Source organism: Streptopelia decaocto, assembly GCF_964273445.1.
Source record: "Streptopelia decaocto genome assembly, chromosome: 4".
Lineage (NCBI taxonomy): Eukaryota > Metazoa > Chordata > Aves > Columbiformes > Columbidae > Streptopelia > Streptopelia decaocto.
The window spans coordinates 5028822-5049053 of NC_138658.1; the positions used below are offsets into that span (position 1 = coordinate 5028822).

The window sequence follows — 20232 nt, forward strand, 5'->3', positions numbered from 1 at the left end:
GCCTACCAATTGAGAGGTCTGTGCTAACACTGTCCCTGCTGAGAAGAAAAGCCCCTTTCTTGCTGCTGAATTAGTCTGGGCAGCTTCCAGGGCCCAACTTAAATAAATCCAGACAGCACACGTTGCACCGACCAACAGGATCGCTCCATGGTGCACAAAGCGCCTGTATATTATATATGTCCTGTGTATTACAAATTCTCTTTATTTTTGTCACCTGTCCCATTTCGCCAAGACAAGACACTGAGCTAAAGTGGGAAAAACATTTAAGAAAGCCAACATTTAATAATACTACCTGAAAGGAGGACTAAAGCAATACACGCACCATTCGGCATCGTCCATCGGGTCTTCGCAGGATGTGGGGCTGTGGGAGGATGCTGAGCACAATCAGGGAGACAATGAGAACAAAGCAGAGCTTTGACAGTTCACCCCTAAGAGAGAGAGAATCTGAAATCCTTGAATTATTTTTCTTTTCCATTGTAAATGATACTAATCGCCCTTTTCAAACACTCCGGATAAGGGGGGGAAGCACACAGAGGGTACAAGTTTCCTTGTGCGCTCTACTTGGGGGCTACATCCTGCTCATTTTAGTGAGACCCCAACTTTTTAACCAGAAGGCGGGGGTAGTCTGCAGATGTTCAGTAGCCTAAAACAGCTGGGTAATAAATGATTCTTTCCCTTAGTAAAGAACTGACCTTGAACTGTGAAATGAGTCGTTCTCCTCTTACACCAAAGGTCTTCTCCTGTCCAAAGCAAAAGGTGCACGCACACGTGTGCTTCTGCGGCTGAGCCAGCAAGAAAGGGAAGAGCGCTTAAGTTCATGCACATTTTTATTGAGTAGTAATATAAAATGCTTCTTTCATTGTTACAAGTGCATGCTTTGATTGCCAACATTTCGAAGTCAAATTACAAAGGCAAGGCTGTAGGCTGTAGTGAATTACTTGGGCACTTATACAATTGTTAAAAAATATCAATGGACTGTTTTGTTTTGTTCCTTTTTCTTCTTTTTTTTTTTTTAGAATGAACCAGTCGAAACCCGTAACTGATATACAAAGGGAAAAAAGTGAAAAAATCACACATTTCGTGGCACGTGACAGAACAGAACAAAATGACTAAACCATTATGACATTAACAGTTCTCATGCATTTAGAATTCCACATGTAACTACAAACTTATTTAAATCTCACGAGGTTTGCTAAACATGCTACCCATCTATATGTGCACTTACAAGCTTATGTTAAAAACTTTAAGAATACTCTCCCCTTAGATTTTTTTCAAAGCTTTTGATTACAAAATTTCAAAGGCATTAAGCATTTTTTTCTTTAGAGAATATAAAGTACGCCAGTATACATACATTTCCAGTATAAGTCAGACCACTAAGCGCATTACAGTCCCATACAGGCCTATACAGCCATTTTTTTTCTTAAAAAACATGCATAGGCAGATTTTTACAGAATATAGATGCTTTTCACTGCACTTAATATGGTGTCTTGTTCACTATACTTAAAAATGCACCACTCATAAATAGTTAAATTCAGCAAGCCACAACCAAGACTTGATTTACCAAAAAAAACCCAGAAAACCCCCCAAACCAAACCCCCCTAAATATAAACAGCAAAAAAAGAGAAATGTTATCATTATTCCAGTTGTTTTTTTAAACAAAGAAAAGGATAATTGCTGCCAAATTAGTAAGATAAGTGTTATATTTAAAGAAGGGCATTGAAGCACACTAAAGAAACCTGAGGTAAGCATAATCTGTACAAAATTAAACTGTCGCTCTCGCTCTCTCACTCTCTCTTTCTCTTTTTTTTTTGGCATTTTAAACAAATTTCCAACATTTTTTTTTCTTTTTTTCTCTATATTTTTAAAGACTGCCAAATTTATTTCATAGCCATTGTCTGACAAGAGTAGCAAAACATTATCAATAAATAGTCCTTATGTAGTTTGTACATTTTGTTAAAAATGTTTCGATGTCGCCCATGTTTAGTGCTGCAACTGTAAACGTACAATAGTTAGTAAGAAATTAAAGTTTTCATGTCCAGTAACATAATAAAAGGCCTTTCAGTAACATATCTAGACGATCCCAATGCAGTAGGAAAACATGTTCATTCCCCTAACGTCGCAATATATACCAGCACGAGCTTCCATTTATAAGCATTTTAAAGGCATATCCAAAGGAGGTCTCTCTCCCCCAGCCCCCCACCCACCAAATTTAAAGTTGACGATCTCTTCGTAGAGGATTATTTTGATTTCTATTTATTTTTTTGTAAACTGAATCCAACACCTGGCCCCCAGAGCAAGTAAGCTATGATCAGAGGCAAGAACATCCCACTGCTGATGGGCAGCAACGCCACGGCGCCCTGCAGCTCAACCCCCCTCCCAGACAGCGGTCACTGGATATTGCTGCTATTACTGCCGTTGCTGTCCGTGCCATTAGTCTCTGTGGAGATTGCCTTGTTGATGGAGTTAAGGTTGGCATCGGATGGCACGTCTCTGCGCGGAGGCATTCGCTCGTTAATTCGATCTAAGCCTTTGGCCTCTTCGAAGCTAGTGATCTTATGCTGGGGTGAAAATCCTTTGATAGCTGAATAAAGGATTATTAAAAAGTACAATTAGCAACGTAAAACTCTCGGCGGCTTCTCCCCCAACTTAGCAATGAGTGAGGAAGTCCTTCTTTGCGAAGGCGGCAATGAGAAGATCTGACAGCACAATCGGCTCCTTACCGTACTGGGGTTTCACCACCACCACCCCTTGCAACACAACTATTGTATTCAACAACATCAACTACCAACATTTTGGGGTTCAGCTGAAGATGCTAAGAAGCTGACATGGAGCTACAGTTTGCAATGAGGCTTCAGGCACAGCTGCCAGCTGGTGAGTTTGCATTTGTCATCATCACTTACAGCCTTATAGACGTCGCAGCTCGCCTTATCATCCTTAATCAGGAAAAACTTTCATTTGACTTTTAAAGACCAGGGGAAAAAGTGCCGGCCAGTTACAGGTGGTGATGACATGGTGAGGCCAGTTTGCGGCATATGCATTAAAGCTATGGGAGATCTGGGGCGACCCTACAACAGGTTGCCTTATGGTCTCAATGCCGGCAAGATGCCTGTTGATCCCTCGGGACAGTTACCCTCCCCAACACACCCCTGAACTGCCAGAAAGCAGCCTGAACAAAACAGTTGTAATACAGTGCAATACGGACCAGGAATATCATAATTTGTTGGCATATTTGTACAATTTACATTGGGAAACGCACTGACAAAGGATGGAAGTTGCAACTGAACCTGAGGACTTCCAATCTGTCCTTCAGCAGCAATATTGAAGAGGCCACACGAGCCTCAGAAGGCAGCCACAGACTAGGGAATGTATTCATAGAGTGTGGATTTTATGTTATCTTTTTTCTCTCTTTAATTGAAGACTTGAAAGTCTTTAGGTTTAAAACAAAAGAGAAAAATCATCATAGGTAAACAGCAGGTCACAGCTCTGTAGCTAATCTGCCACAGCCTTCTGTGTGTTCTTCTCTCATCTGCACCAAATTGGTGCAGAACCGACACCTTTTTCATGCCCCTCTCTTAACATGCCACAGAGCAGAAATGGTGCGTTAGTACCAGGAAACTGCAGACTCCCGGGGCTACAGGAGTTTCAAAGATCAAATTCAATATTCCTTCTCCCCCTTTATTTTCTCTGTACCCCAAAGGAATCCTGCTCTCCTTCCAATATGTACTCCTGAGCAAACAAACCCCAAATCCTGGAACATCCCTGGTACCAATCTACCACTCCTTGCATTTTGTGGAGGGAGAGAAAAGCCATTTTCATGCTGAACATTTTTGCTGACCGTTCCTGTGAAAACAGATCCTGTTTGCTTCAGGATTTAGCTCCTTTAAGCCAGTTTCACAAAGGTTATATTGGAACTCCGCGAAGCGCAGGGGTTTGAACATGTATTATACTTCAACTCAGGAAAACAACAACATCATAATGGTGATTAGTCAAGTGAGCGGGAATGGAGCTGTGAAAACAGAACAGGCCCTATAGTGAGGTTTGTTTCAAGTGTGGTTTTTTTGCTTTTTTTTTTAACTAAATCTTCTACCACATGAATGAAGATGTCTAACAAGCACCTAGACCAACCCATTAAAGCAACAGTTTAATGGACGGCCGCGTTGAAGCCGAAACACTTGTGATGTGCTGGGCCTCGCCAGCAGCACGGCCCAGTTGGTGCCACTAGGCCCTGAATCTGGAGGAGGACAATTGGGAATTATTTCAGTTGTTACACCTATAGTTACGGCATCTAACTAGCAAGGATGGCAAATCAAGAATTAACCTGAAGGGTGCACATTGCTGGAATGGGGGCACGCTCAATCAATGGTGTTTCGAGGAGACTGTAATACTGTGAAGGTGCTCTGCGGTAGTTGCTGGTCAGACAACGAGTATTAGCAGTTTACATTGAGAGTATAAAAAACACAACACATAGTCACAGAAAATCACAGAAAACAGCCAAACTGTCAACAAGAATGCACACTGCAGATCAGAGATTGCTGATAGGAATAGATAATTCCAACATAAATAGCAGCTTACTCACTGCTATTTAGAAAGCAGTTGTATTTTCTCTTACTTGCTTATTCTGTAATTGTATTCACTGCTTTACAAAAATTAAAGTGGCCAAAAGGGCATATCTTACAAGCGGACAGCAATCATCAGATTTATTTATATTTTTTTTAATTCACTAAAAAAAAATACCCACAGAAAATTTGAGAGGGGCAAGAACAAAATACAACTGAAGAATTTTGTTTTAAAGGGGAATTCTGAAAATTCTTCTTCGAAAACCGTGTAACGCTGAATGAATATTGCGCCTCTACATTGCAAAACGTGATTACTCGGGTTTGAACTGTGGTGTTGAAAATTGCTTGAGGGTTAAATGAGAGGTCTGTCAATAAAGCACCATCATTTTGATACTAAGCATTCAGAAACCTTCTGAGGCAGCCAGTTGCGTTTGTAGCCAAAATGGTGCTGGTGTTAATGGTTGTTCTAATGGAAATATCCAGTGTGTAAACTGCCGCTACCAGAAGAAGCAGACATCTTGCAGACAAATGTCTTATGTTATTTTAAAGAGAAACAGAAACATGCCGAACTGTAACAAAAGACCAATAAAAAATTTACTAGTGACCTAAAAGAAAGAAAAACTGAAGCAAAAAAAAGAAAAAAAAACACAACAAAAAGAGAGAATATTTGTAAAAGCCGTGTGTTTTCCTCGACCAGAGATTGCTGAGGGTGGTTTGAGGTGGAGACAAGACTCGGCTTTTGGGCTACGTGTCACAGCATTTACGAGCCATGTCCCGTGACATCCAAGTGCCCTGAGCTCCTCCTGTGGCGTAAATCAGCGCTTAGCTCAACATACAGCGATTCCAACGCGATTGTCACTTTCAGAAAGAAGAAAACCACAACAGCGATGGGAAAAAACGGAACGAAAAAAAGACAAAAGCATTTTCCCCTTTAAAGCAATTACATTTTGGTTAATACCGAGCCACAATTGTTAGCCCAACACCCACACAATCTGTACAAGCTACAGCAAAATGAATACACCCAGCAGAGCCCTTATCTGTTGCAGCACCAACAGAAAGGGGACTGGCCAATTTACCTTCATCAGCCTCAATAGCCTCAACAGTAGCTGAAGAGAAGAAAGGGGTAGCAAAACGAATGAGAAAAATGAGCAGAGGATTTTAACTCTAAGAACAAGTCAGTGAACAGCAAAGGAGCTACAACACTAATGTTACTGTAAGTGTTGGATTTTGGCAAAACAGACACACAGAGAAATGCTTACACAAAAACAATAACCCACAGATTGAATTAAGCTATAGTTTGTTTTGAAGCAGGAGTTTCACAAACAAAAAGTTTTTAAAGGCACGTTCGAGTACTTTTCTTTTAACTCAAAATGAAAACATCTTCCATATTGCACATCTGACCTGCAAAGTTTATTGTATAATTCTCCCAGCTTTGAATAAGAGCAGTTTGATTTGCCCTGTCAAAAGAGAACGAGAAGTGGCATAAAGCCATCACACAAAATTCATATACATGATGATGTCAGCTTGAAAAGTATTAGTTGCCAGTAAAAGGCAAAAGAGATATATCACTTCTCAGAATGATTTCTTTTCCTCTCTCCTGACTAAAAGAAACCTCCTCACAGCATGGGACAGTTTGCTCACACAGCTTTGCCTTTGCTGGCAATCCCGCCCAGTCTGCTCCATCTGTAAAGCGGCCTTTTTGTCGAGCCGGTCTCTGCAAACAGCTTTCTTCTAATATTTTATTTAAAGGACACAGAGAAAACACTGAAAGCTGCTGGATTTCCCAAACTGCAAAGCCTGGTCAGAGAGAGAAAAGTTTGTAATCGGGAGGTTGCTGCAGTGTTGCGAATACACTCTGTGTTACCGCTGTTTTGAAACCGTTCACTGTTCTTAAAGACATAATTCCATTTGAATTCCAGCTATCAACGTGGTCGTGAACTCGTTTCTATGGTCAGAGATTTGGAAGCTGATGCAAATCAGCTAATGCGATCCAATATAACAATAGTTCAGCTCAAACATTTAAAAATAAGTGTTTGATTTTCAAGAGCTTCTCTTGTTTAGAGAATAGCTCAAGAAGCCAAGTTTTCAGGAATTCTTCTCTTCTTTTTTTTGGTCTTATTTTCTGATTTTTAAAAAATTTTTGGTAGTTAGGATGTTAACTATGGATTGGGATCAAGATTGAAAGATGTTATACTATGATCTTGCTGCATGGGGAAACTAGAGGAGCCCATCAGCACGCACCAAGGTAAATCTATGCCTCTCAAGCTACAAAGCAAGAGAGATGGCAAAATAACCAAGGAATAAAACCAATGCAAACTTAAAAAGAAACACGATAACCGGGATGAGAAATTAAAATGAGTGACCAGATCCAAACCAGCACTGACACATTAGAAAAAATAAAATTGACAATTAAAATGTATTCTTCCACAACAGAACGTACTACTCGTATTTTCTGTTAATACATATGGTAATATGAATGTGTGCTTAACAGAAACTATGTAAATGTCAGATCGCTTGGTGAATGGGGTACTACATGTTAACTAATGCAGAAGCTTGTGTATAGTAATGTTTTACTAAGCCAGAATACTGCAGTATGAGGAGATTTTCCTTTTAGCCACTGTAACAACAACTTCAGGCAGTTTTCTCAAACTCGTTTCAATTCCTAATGTTTTGCCAGGGCAACAATAGCAGTTTCCTTGGACCAGATTGTCTGATCAATGTAAAGCGACTCTATGGAGAAAAGCCCAGGTGAAAACCACGACCCCATGGAGAAAGGCATCCTGTGGAATCATATTGCAGCATTTTCAAAGCAGAACGTTACTATGTCCGTAACACACAAGTCATCAAAAAGCAAAAAGGGAAGGGGAAAAGAAGGTTTAACACGGTATACCTGAATCTTCTAGGGAAAAGAGACAGTAAAGGGAAAAATACAGTGAAAAGAGAGCTCCAGGAAGGAAACAGGAAAACAAGAGGCTGAGACTATGTTAAGGTTATAAAGCATTTCTATTTCTTACATCTACTGCCAAACAGAACCTCAGTAAGCGAGAGACGTTCTTGTGTGCCTGCAATATACTCTACAGCAATACACACAGAGAAAAAGGAGAGCTTACTGTAGTAAATTAAATACCTCGCAGCTCCTTATTCCAAAAGGAATATTTCAAAGACAGCCCTACTATAGAGACTTCCCTGTAACAAAAAGCACTTGGTATAAAACTGAACTGACAATCTGTATTGTGTTTATGTACAAGGCAAATGCGGTGTCAGTAAGAGCCTTCCTTCGCTTGGGCTTAAATCAGAGTGAAATTGTTCTCATGCTGTCACCTAGAATTGCTAGGACAGAAAATCTAATTCTAGAGCTACTTTCCATTGGTGATTTGCTATGAGGAAGAACAAATCAGATAAAATACGAATTTGGGTGTCATTATCTAAGCTGAACCTTCAGTACTCTCTGTATCAAAGGCTGCTTTTTAAAAAAACCCAAAAGATGCTGTAAACTGTGGAAAGAACACACTTCACACGCAGTGCTGCGCTACCATTCTGAACAGTTCATTCTCAGGGACTTTCTGCTTCCCCCTTTCTTTGAAAATCAGTGGTACATAGTAAGTCTTAAGAAGTAGCCTTACATGAACTGCTCACAAATGCTCCAGTGCAACACACCGCCTGGTTTGTTGCGTCCTTTATTATTTCCTGAGAAGGCCGCAGTTCTTTTTCTTGGGATTCTGCAGTTAGGAACCAGCTGTATTTGCGACACAAAGTGACACGCACAGGCCAAGGCGCTTACCGCTTTGCAGGGTTTGTTTTCCTCCGGAGAGCACGCCGCTGGGCAGCATTCCTGTCGGAGTCAAGCCCTTCAGCGTCAGCACGCTTTCACTCTCTTCTCTGCAGAAGGAAAAGAGGAAATAATTGCTTATTTGTTTGATTTTTAAACCACAGAACATCTTTTAGACACCTTAAGCTACACCTGCAATGATCTGATGGCCTCCAATCTCCTTACAAACTCGATAGGACGACCAAAGGAGTAGTTATTGCCAAAAAAGATTTAAGTCGCTTACACCGTACGGTCCAAAATCAACATAAATTGTTGGTTTGCTGTTGTCTACACCAGCATTCAAGTGCATCATTTATTAATGATCATCAGCCACTTAAAACGGAAGCAGCTGAAAGCTCATTAAAATTAATAAGCACTTCCACCCTTACCAGCACTGTTCTTAATAGTTTTGTATGCTAAAATTCATACTGGAGTAAAGAAACATGTTTTAGGAAACCTAAATATGGTTTGCCGGTCTTCAAATACATATCGTTTTTGATATAAGGCAAGAAGAATACAGCAGCTCTATCCCGACAAGCCATTAAATACAGCTTTCTATGGGTACTGTAATGCTGCCTGTGATGACACACTTTCTCAGCAGCAAAACTGACCCCAATTCTTTGAGAGAAACCTATTTTGAAGCGCTTTACTTTGAAATATATAATGACATTAAGCTGGAGGAAGCAAACACAAAGAATTCAGCTTCACCTTCACTTGAGGATAATGTGGTTTTGCCTATCAAAACTGTCTCTCAGCAATTATACTCTTACAATTTTCTTTAGATCTATGTGCCCCGAATTACTCACATGTTTCAAACCAACTCCTGTTTACCCACTACATATGCTCTTCAAGTTCTATTTTCAGTTTGAAAACGATTCTCCTCGTACAGACTTTTCTTCGTGTAATAGTCAAAATCAAACTGTGAGCATTTTCCTTGCAGGTTTCCTAAGCAATCAGAACTAACGCAACAAATTCCTCCAGAATTAACGCCATATTTTCAGCATCAAGAGTTACACACCAACGTTTCTGCTTTCTCTTATTTGCCTCTGCAAGCAAAGGTCCTTTAATTCCGATTCAAAAAAAGGAAAGTAAACTGATTAAATACTTTATTTATCTCCCTCTTGTCTAAATATATCCAAAGAAAAGTCAGACTTGAGAAACAAAGTCGCAGAGAGGCAATGACAGGTTGAGCTTAAGCCAACCTTTCTATGATGGCTATTCTTGGCAAGGCTCATTTACAACCTTTGAAACTCAATACAACATTATTTTGATATCTGATTTTGAGACTAAAGTGGCTGAAATGATCTCAGTTTTACATTCAGGTTACATTGTCGAGGAAAGTGGCTCAGAGAAGAGACATTCGACTGAGTCCTTTGAAGGTGATCAGCTGAGGCGCTGATCATTTTAGTGAATTAGTGAAATAAATTTCATGCAACAGCAGCGACACAGACAGGAACTTGAAAGGTTTGTGGGATGGGTTGGTTTAGAGGATGGTGGCACTGCAGGCTTTGCGAGGTTACACACGAGTTATCGGACACTCGCGTGTTGCACACGAATGGTGCTGGGAAGAGAGGAAAAATAACCCAGGCTTTTCTACAGGAACAGGATTTGCAGGATTAACCTCGTGTCATCTTTGTTGTCTAGAAGTTGAGCAGCATCTTCAGTGAGTGAACCACTGACTTCTCCTCTACCTGACCCAGCACATTCTGGTCTTCTGGAGATGTTGGGATGCACACAGTAGGGTTAAAAAATGGTCTCATGAACAACTCAGATTAATTTGACCACTTCTCAGGGAATAATCAAGACCGATTTCCACCAGTGCCTCAAAACGTTGATTTTCATAAATTATTTAAGAGGGCACAGAGTTTCAAACAGTGCTAAAGCCGTCATGCATGTCACTTCAAACAGGGCACACTCCACAATTACGCTGTACCCTTCTTCCACCCCGAAACCACTGAAACGTTCCCTTTAAAACAGTCTTTGACATATAGGCGATGTCATCAAAACCTAAACATACCAGCTGAGCATCCCGTTTCAGGCCTTCCTGTATATTTAACTACAGGTTTCCTGCTAAATTAATCCTATATTTCAACGAAACACCAGAAGCTGCAGTTCCAAGTTATAGGAGAAAGCCAGGTTTCCCAAACTTTGTTTGCTCAACTTATCATCAGAGAAGAATAATCACGCTGCTTTCCGTAGGTGGTGGCAATGTCAGCTCCAGGCTCCCTGCCAGCCTTGGTACACAGGAGCAGCTGGAAACATTTGATTGCTCCCCTGTCTTGTTTAGGGAAAAGGCACGACGCCAACATTTATTTTTTTAAATGGGTACCACTTTGAAGTAGCTCGTGCATCGCTAGTAATTCACATATAATACTTTGGGAAGCCCAGGTGCAAAGTCCCCCATCTCAGCGTGCTGTTTAAAGCTACGCTGCTGCGGCCACGCGAAGCCGCACTGACAACCTGCCCACCGCTCGCACGCTGCAGAAACCTCTCAAATCACCCACATTTGAGAGCTTCATCTGAAATTAAGAGTGTATTCTTCAAGTTTTTATTTCCTCTTTTTTATATATCAATCATACAATCACACCAATTCATTATTTTTTTTTAAACTGATTTTGCATTAACCACAATGGTCATAAACCGACTACAGCAGAGCAACATATAATTTCCTTAGGGGGGAAAAACATCCCTCTGCTGAAAGGGAGGGAGAACTGTATTTTCTATATTTAGACTTCAGCACAGTACAGCACGTTGAGTTCTCTTCTGCTCAGAACCATCAAATGGAGAGTTGTAAACACTGGGTAGCAATTACTCGCTTGTGTTCGTGTGTTTGGGGGAGCGCAGCCCAAGGTAACGAGTTGCTGTTGTCTGCACAAGACTTCCTGGATATTTAGCTAAATGACCCTAATGCTTTTCATCTTTAATCATCTTTACCCGCGGCTGTAGCAAAATCTGAGTGACAAAGTGGGGCAGTTGGCTTTCTTTTTAATGAGATGTCATATGCAACGTGCCGTTTCTCCACATTTAACTCTTGCCTCGCAGTGGTTAATTAGCACACCTGGTAAGTAAGTAAGTCTTTAAAAGTACAAAAAAGGGTAATTGCAATTTGCTTTGCTGATGCCTTTTGTTTGTCTGGTTTATGTTCAGCAAAAGCCCCAAGGAAGATTATTCAAAGCCGTAATAAATAGCAGTATTGTATAAACAAAACAATCTTTAAAAGGTTCCACTAAAACTCAGCTGGGTGGTACACTAAAATATATAATTTGCTGTTTGATTAAAAGGAGAGTGGTCTAAGTAATCAAAGATGTCCTTTAAGGTTAAAAAGATCTGAAATAACACAAACCCTTACCTTAACACTGAGAAAACTCTCGCCATTTTTCCTATCGCTCTTATCTTGTTCCTTATAACCTCCTTTCGAGCGGCAGCTGTTGCTCCTGTGGAAAACACATTAAAAACAGTTATAGGGATTTGCAAACCATACGCTGCTGTTCTGAATTCTAAATACAAGAAACTTGATGTGAACACCACAGTTCGCCAATCTAAGCCACATTTGTACCCCAAACCGAAAAATACTATTTTTTGGTATTTACAGCCCAAGACTGAGCACTTTTTAGCTTTTTTAGTATCTGACATAGTATATATCTGATATAGTATAGTATATGATCCTTTTCCTGCTACACATTAAATCTCTGTGTTTTTTCAGCCATGTAAGATAATTTCTATTTCAAATATATTTTTTGATGACTTTTGAAACCAAGTTTCATAGAAAACAGTCAAAACACCAAAAAGATATTCAACATGAACAGTGCCCAAAACATAAGAGCTAAAAGAAACATTAAACAACAACGGAGTTCAAATCCATTTCATAATCTTACTGTTTTAAGTGAAAACCAATCAAGTTTCACTTAATTTTCTATAAAAAGCAATTGGGTTAAGCTTAAGGCAAGGAGGGTCTAGTTAGGGTTTTCCTACCCCTAGTTAAAAAGTATTTAAGTGATTACAAAACCTGAAGGCAGAGTTCTGAAAACCAGCATGAAATGGTATGGATTGCGTTAGAGAGTTCCATAGATGTAAATTCCTTCTCGTCACTGCTATGGCCTGCTCAAAATTACAATTACTTTGAAATTTGTGAACTCACAGGAAAGGGACCTGGGGGTCCTGGGGACAGCAGGGTGACCATGAGCCAGCACTGGGCCCTTGTGGCCAGGAAGGCCAATGGTACCTGGGGTGGATTAGAAGGGGGGTGGTCAGTAGGTCAGAGAGGTTCTCCTGCCCCTCTGCTCTGCCCTGGGGAGACCACACCTGGAATATTGTGTCCAGTTGTGGCCCCTCAGTTCCAGCAGGACAGGGAACTGCTGGAGAGAGTCCAGTGAAGAGCAACAAAGATGCTGAAGGGAGTGGAGCATCTCCCGTGTGAGGAAAGGCTGAGGGAGCTGGGGCTCTGGAGCTTGGAGAAGAGGAGACTGAGGGGTGACCTCATTAATGTTTACAGATATCTAAAGGGTGAGTGTCAGGAGGATGGAGCCAGGCTCTTCTGGGTGACAGCCAACGGTAGGACAAGGGGTAATGGGTTCAAACTGGAACACAAGAGGTTCCACTTAAATTTGAGAAGAAACTTCTTCTCAGTGAGGGTGGCAGAGCCTGGCCCAGGCTGCCCAGGGGGTTGTGGAGTCTCCTTCTCTGCAGACATTCCAACCCGCCTGGACACCTTCCTGTGTAACCTCATCTGGGTGTTCCTGCTCCATGGGGGGATTGCACTGGATGAGCTTTCAAGGTCCCTTCCAATCCCTGACATTCTGGGATTCATGCAATCGTCTGCCTTAAAAGAAAAAAATATGCTGGAACAGAGAGCTGGAGTTCAGCTGCGTTTGCTTGTGTACTTGGTACTTGGATATTGTCACAAAAAAAGCAAATTGTACTCAGTTATCAGGATGAGGAATTTCTTTTAGTAAGGGTCCCCCACGTCCCCCACTGTATTATAGTAAGTAAACCAATTTCACTTAATTATCACAATTATACCAAGATCCATCATGAAGACTTCTCCCAAAGGTTTCTGAATGACAGGTAACCCTGCCTGACAACTCCCGCCTTGGAGGTTCAAGAAAACCTGAAAACCACTACACATCACAATAACGCTTCCTCCTTCACCGCTCCAGAAATCAAGCACAACACTGAAAATTGCTATATCCAATTCCTAGCAACCTGACCCACATTATGAGGGAGACCATCATAGAGCCATCCTTTCCAAAAAAAGACTTTCAAACCTGAAAATAAACTCGCATATCCTAGAGCTGTTCAAATGAAAGCGACGTAACTGTAGGAACAAATATCGCAGATAATGACATAAAAACTCAGGATGGATCTCGCTGTAACTTTAAACACCACGGTCAAGATCAAGTTTGACCCCAAACAGTGCACAGGGTGAGTCTGAGAAAACGGGGAGGTCGATAGTCATGCAGCAAAAAGATATAAAAAATATAAACATATAAAGACTTGGGCATAAATGGCCAATTCTAGACAATAAAGAGTGGGAGAAAGGGCTGTAATTCTGCTGTAACTGAATTAAATATTTTCGTAACCGCTTTATTTAAATTAAACAGCACTGATTCAGCTGCCTTTTCCAGGAAACACGGGGGGTACATTCCTATCTCAGTTACTACAATCTCACTGAATTGTACTCTCAAGATACACAAGACACTGTTTTCATCCTTTTTTACCCCAAAAGCACTTAAACAGAATTAATTGTCTCTTTCTTTTCCTAATATTTCCCAAGTGTCACTGTCCCTACTTCTTTATTACAAACCCACGCTGGTTTTGTTGATCTTATATTTGATGTTTTTCAGCTACTGTTTAATTTTCTGAAGAGTTAAAAACTGGAAATATAATTTATGAGCAAACTGAAATACAATGCCCTACACTTCAATATAAAATAAGAATGGAAAAATATACATAATCGTAAAGCACAACAGGCTTAAAGGGAGGGTTTTGTTCTTCATCAATACACATAAAAGGTTACTAAAACGTACGCTTAAAATTTTGGTCTCCACTGCATTTCCCAATTTGTAACAGATATGTCAAAATGACTTAAAATATTCCCTGATCACTAAATATTAGTAATGATTTTATTCATCCTATTCATTTTTTAACATTATTTGCTAAATAACGCACTTGATCTACTCAATGTTTTATTGCCATGTTAGATCTGACTGAGTGCCACAGATCTGATACACTATTTGGACTCCCTAACTATTTATGATTAGACCCACATTTCAAGTGTGGATACTCAGTTTAGTATTCTGACATTCACTGGAACTGCAAAGCCTTATGAATTGCTTCAGCTACACTTAAGTGAAAGAAAATGGGTCATAACCTGAAAACCGGCTACGAGTAAAAGGGTTAATTTAAGCTTTTACAAACATTGCCTGATATCCTCTTAATTTTTTGCTTTTCTTTCAATATATAAACGAATTCCATTTGCATGAAGGAACTGAAAAAAATCATTAAGTCAGCCAAGTTTAAAGCTAGAGGGTAAAAATTATTTGGGAGGTAGAATAAAAGCGTTGAATCTTACTTCAGTAATTTAACAAGTTTTGCTGGATTTCAGATTTGTAGCATCCAAACATAGACCTTGCAAGCTGGATACGTAGGACTTATGTGAAATGTAATTTAGACCTTCAGATTAAGCAAGAGAACAATGAAATAAACACTATAAACTCTAAAAATATTCCGAGATGTAGGATTGAACAGAGAGAAAACAATATTGAGTAAAAAAGCCAAAGCCAAATCTCTCACTGGTGTCCTGATGTATTATATATTATCTAATTAAACATTAGGAAAAGTAATGAAACTTAAGCCTTCCAACTTATTGAATACCTTTCTTCTGTGCGTAAGTGGGATCTTCTTATGAATTCCAAAGGGGGGGGAAAGAAAGAGATCAGTGATGTTTGTAGAACGAACAGAAAACAATAACACAGAACATTTGATAACATCAATGGAAACGCAATGTTTAAGTAAAGTCTGGAAAACAGAAAAGAAACAAATTAGGCAGGGAACATCCGAAAGGAAAGAAAGAGATTGGGAGTGATGGAGGGGAAAACTACAAAGGAAGGAAATGTTTGGGCGTACAGGTTTGTTAGTAGGTGTTGCAGGAAAGCCCCATGCAGGCCGCTCGGCCTTGGCGTCACCACCCTTTGAACCCACCGTTTCTCCTACAGCATCACAGCTGCTCCATCACTTCTCAAACCCCCCCAGTTTACTTGGGGTGCACCTGCATCATGACCCCTCTTTTCCTAGAGGAATCGAGCCAATTCTTCTTTACGTCTGAAGGAATAGCTTACTAGCATAGACATGGCTGTTGCTTCTTCCAAAACCTGGAAACAGCCATACCCGGCCAAATAAATGAATGAATAAATGAAAAGATCACATTAAAATGCCACCAACTCGGAGAGATGAGGTTGACATTGCAGCCCAACCTTGCTGGTTTGGAGGAAGAACAAACAAACCAGTGGGGAAAACTCTCCGTTTCTCTCTTAGTTAAAAATTAACTCATTGAAAAGTCTCGTCTGCCCAGGTAGTGTGATGAACACCCTTATTAAGGCATCATTAAGTAGCTGAGACTTAATGAGGAGGCTTTTGCTGGATCAGCCTCTGTTGGCCGGTGTAGAAGAACCAGGTTTTGATGGGCAGGAGACATTTTACTTGGTAATTCTCTGTAGGCTTGGACTACAGCGCTTTAGTGGGGAAGCTGGATTCCAACCAAGGAATAAATGCTGCGGCTCACAGTGTGACGGCAGCTTTTTCACCAGAAGGCTGCGAGCTACAACACTGAAAGCAATACAAAAATTAATGTAGGTAATTTAGGTGTCTTCGTGCCAAATCATGATAGCGATGCACACAAAGCTAGCAGTGCACTTGTGTCAAGTTGCCCATTACAGTGTTGCACCGTTTTAATTAGCAGCTTAGTTTTTTCAATCAAATGCATGAGGCCAGAGATGTTGCTAATTAAAACAGGACCCTGAGTATATGCTGGCTGGGTAGAAGTATTTGCAGCTCCTGTTGCTAAGCGATATGTTTGATGCACAAACCATACAGCACACGAGCTGACGTTCAACCGAGACGTGTTTTTGCTGGGTTGGATTATATTGCAACCACCATAGCAAACAGGAACGAGAAAGTACAGCAAGAGGAAACTATCAGAGATAAGAAAACTTGACCTACCATATCCTTTCATTTTTAAAGCAAGTGAAACCAAAACGCCAACACAGGCCAGCAGGGAGATATGGGCTAAAGGGCACTATGATTGCTATTTATACTTTCTCCCACTACGTATACACAGAAACTGCCTACAACAAATTGATCAGATCACCGTGATGTGTCTCCTCAAGGAAAAATTTTTAAAAAAGAGATAAAAAAGGGAATACATGCTGTTGAGCATCCTGCTCATGGCCAGATGCAACATGCATGACTCAGAACCAAAAGTAATAATAATGCTAATTAAAAAAAGGGCTCACAAGAACACCATGCAGTGAGGTCAGGCAGTACTGATGGGGCTTTGTTGTGAAGGGGAAAGTGAGATGGGAAGACAGAGGGCAAGAAAGTATAAGAGAAGATAATAAATGAATGATCAGTGCAAACCATAGTGATGGATCATTCGCATTACATGTGGGAACCCAGGTCAGGGCATGTTCAACTGCAAGGAGAGAAAGGAAATCAGCGGCGAGCCCTAAAAACTACTGATGATATAAAAATAAGTGATGGTTTTAAAGAATCACTCCATCAAACAAAATGCATCTGCTGTTGCAGACACCTGGCATTTCCTTCTATGGGAAATACTGCATAGAAAAATGTCAGCAGGCGAATAGGACTGTACTGCTGCTCCTCCGAGGAAGCTGGACAGAAATTATTGAAAAAGAATAGTGGAAATGTTGAACCATGACAAGACTGTCAATATACAGCCCTTACAGAAACAGTTTGAAGCTGATAATCATTCCAGTCCGTTTCATCAAGAGCACAAATGAAACACATCTTTTAATTTCTCCTCTAAAAGGCATGGCTCTAAGAACAAAAAAATACAAAGAGAAATGAGAGGGAACTCAACTATCTCTGAGAAAAAGGGGATTTTCCTTTGTTGTACAGCGCCGTATAGATAATAAATCAGAACCCACTAGGATGTCATTAAGCACAACAGCCTCTAAATTTAAATCAACCCTCAAATTTACTTTTATGGCCAAATCCACGCATACAATGCCCACGAGCCCAGGGCTCCCAGTGGGCTGGGGGTCCCGGCACGTACCCAGGGAACTGCGGCACCAGCACCACGGATCCCGTTCTACAGCTCTCGGGGGATCAGACAGGAAAGCAGACACGAACATACGCCAGCTATGCTTTTAAATAAACATGCTAAAGACGACGTTTCTAGGATCTTCCTTAACATAATGTTTTACACAGAGAAAGCACTCATACAGAAAAAAAAAAATTAGATTTTAGATTTAGACACCGGTATTAGCATTACCATAGCAGGAATGGTTTAATTATTCCTCATCTGGAAATTCTAATGCTGTTAGATATGGTTATGCAGTGCACACACATGCAAACCCAGAGGATTCCAGCCTGCCCGGCTCGTTCGGGCACCTGCGATGCTGCAGCCCCCACGTCTGGGGGAGGTAAAGCCCTGGGAAAGCTCCTGGGGAGGCGGGGGCTGCTCCTCCTCGTGCAAAAACCACAGTACGGGCAGAGACCTGATCGCTGTCTGAACTGCCTGAAAGGAGGTTGGAGCGTGGACGGGGTTGGGCTCTGCTCCCAGGTAACAAGTGATGGGACAAGAGGAAATGGCCTCAGGTTGCACCAGGAGAGGTTTAGATTGGATATTAGGAAAAAATTCTTCATGGAAAGGGCTGTGGGGCATTGGAACAGGCTGCCCAGGGCAGTGGTGGAGTCACCATCCCTGGAGGGGTTTAAAAGGCGTTTAGATGAGGTTCTTAGGGACATGGTTTAGTGCTGGAGTTGGGTTGGGTTATGGTTGGACTCGATGACCCTGAGGGTCTCTTCCAACCAAAATGATTCTATGATCCTATTCCTGCAGCCACAGAGAACTGTACAGAACTGTTATCTTTGGCACGGGAGCACAATAAAATTTGAGAAAAGGACTATAGGCCTTGGCCTGTCTCTGCTCAGTGGAAGTTTGCAGTACGACTTTAAAAGAAAGTATTAGGCCAATGCTGAATTAATTTAAAAATCCTTCTCATAAAGCATTCGCTTTGGCATTGCACTTGGGATTCCAGCCTGCACTTTCTTGAGCCAAGGATTTTAAGCGCATGGGTTTCTTGCTACTGTATTTAATTTGACACAGTTTTTACTCATTGTGTGCCTCCGTACTGCTTCACACGCTGCTTAATTACACAGTAGCTACTTATTTAAATTTCATGAGAAAAAAATTGGGCACAATATTCAAACAGGTGTTTTCTCCTCTCCACTGATTACCGGTTTCAATAAATTCAGTCTTTGTCGCAAGTCCTGCAAGGTAATTGTTCACATCCACACTCTGTGGACGATACAGAATGGGGAATTCCATCTGGTTTTTCAGAGTAAAAGCAAAGCACTATCATCCATACCCTCTTCTCCATTGCAAAGGAAACACTTGTCAAAACCTGTGATCCACCTTCCTCTTCCGAAGGTTAAAAATAAAGACTTGGAGAGAGTTTAATAATTCAGTAGAACTTCATTAAATATTTGTCTTACTTGAAAGTTCTTCATTCTCTCTTCATTCATTCTACCTACAAACACCTTGAGAATACTTAGTAGTGCTAGATATTTCCAGTTTCTTTTTAAAATGTTAATATTTACGTTTCTTTTCTTTTTTTAACACTGAAAGCATTAGGGACACATGAGATTTTTTTCAGCTTTGCCCAACTGAGAAGGGATATTCTGGAGAGCTACAGTTTAGTCTTGCCCGGCCTAACAGGAAATAACGTCTAATAAAATAAACTGACTTCTAAGAATCTACAAATTGCAAGATATAAAGTATCCTTTACAGTCAGATGAACAGGTACAAGGCAATGTATAATATAGAGTCCAACGCAAGTGAGAATGGAAGTGACCATTCCTCTCTTAGCAGAAATGTCAGGTCTGAGCATTCTCTGAGTTTGCAAGATTAGTTTTATTGATTACATTGCTTCTTAAAGCCTTTTAGATACACGAGTGCACTAAAAGAGGAGACTAATGAAATATTTCAAGTACGAGTCTTCCAAAGTTAAAGCATTGACATTTTGGAAGGACCTCTGCGGGAAACTTATTTTAATGATGTAATTAAACTTTCTATGGGAATCCCTGGGATGTTATGCATTAAATCAACATCTGACCATGGAGGGAAATACATTTTTTTTTTTAACCAAAAAAGTGAGACCAAGTAAAGGGTTAGAACAGGGCAGAAGTTCCATTAATCCTTTCTAGAGCATGCAGTAAGCAAATCCACTGGAGTTTAGGCCAACAGTTGCTTTCAGTGGCACAGAACTTAAACGGTACCCAGAAAATTAACCCAGGTTTAGTAAATACACTTTTAAAGCAGTTTCAAGGCAAACAAACTCAACCAAGGGCAGGAGGCTCTTACCATCAAACCCATCTTCCTCTGTCCCCAGCTCATCGTCTGAGCAGATGTTCAGCACGTTCACCAGCATCTCTGTCACTAAAATGGAAAACAAATGCAAAATGTTGATATTTAGCTTCTCTGGTCTGTGAGAGATCAAACTCCAGCTGTAGCAATGTTAATGAAAATTCAGTATAGAAATGGCATCCACTTTTTAAACAACATGGACCTTGTTTTATGCACATAATATAAGCTTGAAGTCTCATGTAGTTACAGGTTTCCATAAA

The 20232-nt window shown here is 40.6% G+C and overlaps 1 protein-coding gene across 3 annotated transcripts in view; it reads right to left on the reverse strand.

The window, feature by feature from the left end:
* Positions 1–809: 809 nt before the first annotated feature.
* Positions 810–20232, reverse strand: part of PPP3CA (protein phosphatase 3 catalytic subunit alpha) — a 165791-nt gene continuing 146368 nt past the window's right edge. Inside the window, exons 10-14 of one of the 3 annotated variants that reach the window (XM_082052097.1) lie at positions 19970–20044; positions 15238–15261; positions 11714–11798; positions 8338–8435; positions 810–2581 (exon numbers count right to left, since the gene is read on the reverse strand). In XM_082052097.1, the coding sequence (XP_081908223.1) occupies positions 2388–2581; positions 8338–8435; positions 11714–11798; positions 15238–15261; positions 19970–20044 (476 nt within the window). In that variant the 3' untranslated portion in view covers positions 810–2387. Of the gene's footprint in view, positions 2582–8337; positions 8436–11713; positions 11799–15237; positions 15265–19969; positions 20045–20232 lie in introns of all 3 variants that reach the window. The other 2 variants (XM_082052096.1, XM_082052098.1) reach the window with 2 other exon arrangements.